The following is a 1,622-nucleotide window of genomic DNA, read 5'->3' as shown; positions in this document are numbered from 1 at the left end:
CAGGTGACTTAATGATTATCTCCAATTCTCCAAATAATGATTCCACTCATATCTTTTAATGGCCCCTTTTAATGTTTTCTCAATGACTTAGAATCAAACGTAGCAGCTTTGAGTACTTATGATAAAAACGAATCAGAGCCTACAGCGCTGTCTATTTTGGAGTGGACTGGCTATTCTTCAGGCGGGCACTAAATATAACCACAGGTCTGTGCAATGCAGTGAGCCAGGCTGGTGGCCAGGTCGGCACTGACCACTGTGCATCTGCCCTTGTCCTTAGGCCACAGTGCTTCTCCTAACACTCAAGCCATCTCCCCTTCTATCTCCTGCTGTCCTAAAGCAGGTGCAGCAGAGCCTGCAGGAGAGCCAGGCCACACTTTGTTTACAACATTAGTAAATTGATCCATATATGAAAACACCACACTGTACCCCATGGCTGCATTAATGTACATAGCTATCATTTAATTAAAAAAAAAAATTAGTAAATTTAAGTCAACCTTAAGAACCAAAGGGATAAAGTGAATAATATACTTTGTGACAGCCATTTTGTTGGAATCCTTTGAACTGGTTTTTAGATGCCTGTGTCCAATAGGCTGAAATTGCTAGAAGTTGGATGACTGAATAAGAACTCAATTTCATTAAAGTCTTAAAAGTCTATTGTACCTTTACTTCCAAAGTAGCACCAAATGCCATTCGGAAATCTCCATTAAAATCTTTACTGAAAACTCTTTGGAAGGTCTGCTTGAAGAGAGAAGTGTTGAAAGAATCTCCCATTACCATGTGGCCCCTAGGCAAAAAAAAAAGAGATGAGGGTGAAAGTCAGGATGACTGAAAGCCATGCAGATGCTCTGTCAGCATTTACAAACAATAATTTAAAGGAAAAAAAAGAAAAAGTCTATAAAGGCACTACTGCCTAACTTAAATGGAAAACAGCAAATTCAATTTGTACTTAGAAAAGAAACTATTTCTAAAGCATTAAACGTAGAATCCTAAAGAATATCTGATTCCTCACACACTTGTTTGTTACAGAAAATACCCAGCTGGGGGAAATCCTTTTCTGGTTAAAAATCCTTGACTTTATAAGAATTATTTTCTTCTAACTCATGAATATTGATATTCATCCCTTACTAAAGTTAGAGGAAAATACTGTTCAAATTTTCAGTATTTCTTGTATTCAGGCAGAGAAGCACAGCTTAATGAAAGTTATACATCCAGCCATGGCTCTTAAACCCTGCTCTTCTCAGAACCGGGAAAAACCCAAGCAAGATAACTTGGTCCAGCTATCTTAGGGTGTTGGAACCCTCCAGTGAGGGGTCAGCTATTTGGCTCCAACATCTATCCACTCTCTGCCCTTCCTCAGTCATGTGATCCATGACTGCCTGGAACAAAGATGGTCCCCAGCCTGCCTTGCACGTAGTCACATAGCTCAGTTCTGCCTGTGGGAGTGTCCTTTCTGAAGTGTGGAGTGTGTCCTCAAAGGGAGGGGCACATCCTTCTCAGACCGCTCCCTCCTCCTGCTGCTGTAAGTAGCTAGGGCCCCAAAGACCCTCTTGGACCACAGCCTACATCTTTTTTTTTTTTTTTTTTTTGAGACAGTCTTACTATGTCACCCTCGGTAGAGTGCT

The 1,622-nt window shown here is 40.8% G+C and overlaps 1 protein-coding gene across 1 annotated transcript in view; it reads right to left on the bottom strand.

The window, feature by feature from the left end:
* The window catches only part of SEC23B (Sec23 homolog B, coat complex II component), a 54,615-nt gene that overhangs the window by 33,114 nt on the left and 19,879 nt on the right, over positions 1–1,622 (bottom strand). The window contains exon 7 of the mRNA XM_023518388.1: positions 661–784. Coding sequence (XP_023374156.1) covers positions 661–784 — 124 coding nt within the window. The remainder of the gene's footprint in view (positions 1–660; positions 785–1,622) is intronic.

This window comes from Otolemur garnettii, unplaced genomic scaffold (genome assembly GCF_000181295.1).
Source record: "Otolemur garnettii isolate 467f Iridium unplaced genomic scaffold, OtoGar3 scaffold00136, whole genome shotgun sequence".
NCBI lineage: Eukaryota > Metazoa > Chordata > Mammalia > Primates > Galagidae > Otolemur > Otolemur garnettii.
The sequence above is the reverse complement of the archived record's forward strand: the minus strand, read 5'-3'. Positions and strand labels throughout refer to the sequence as shown.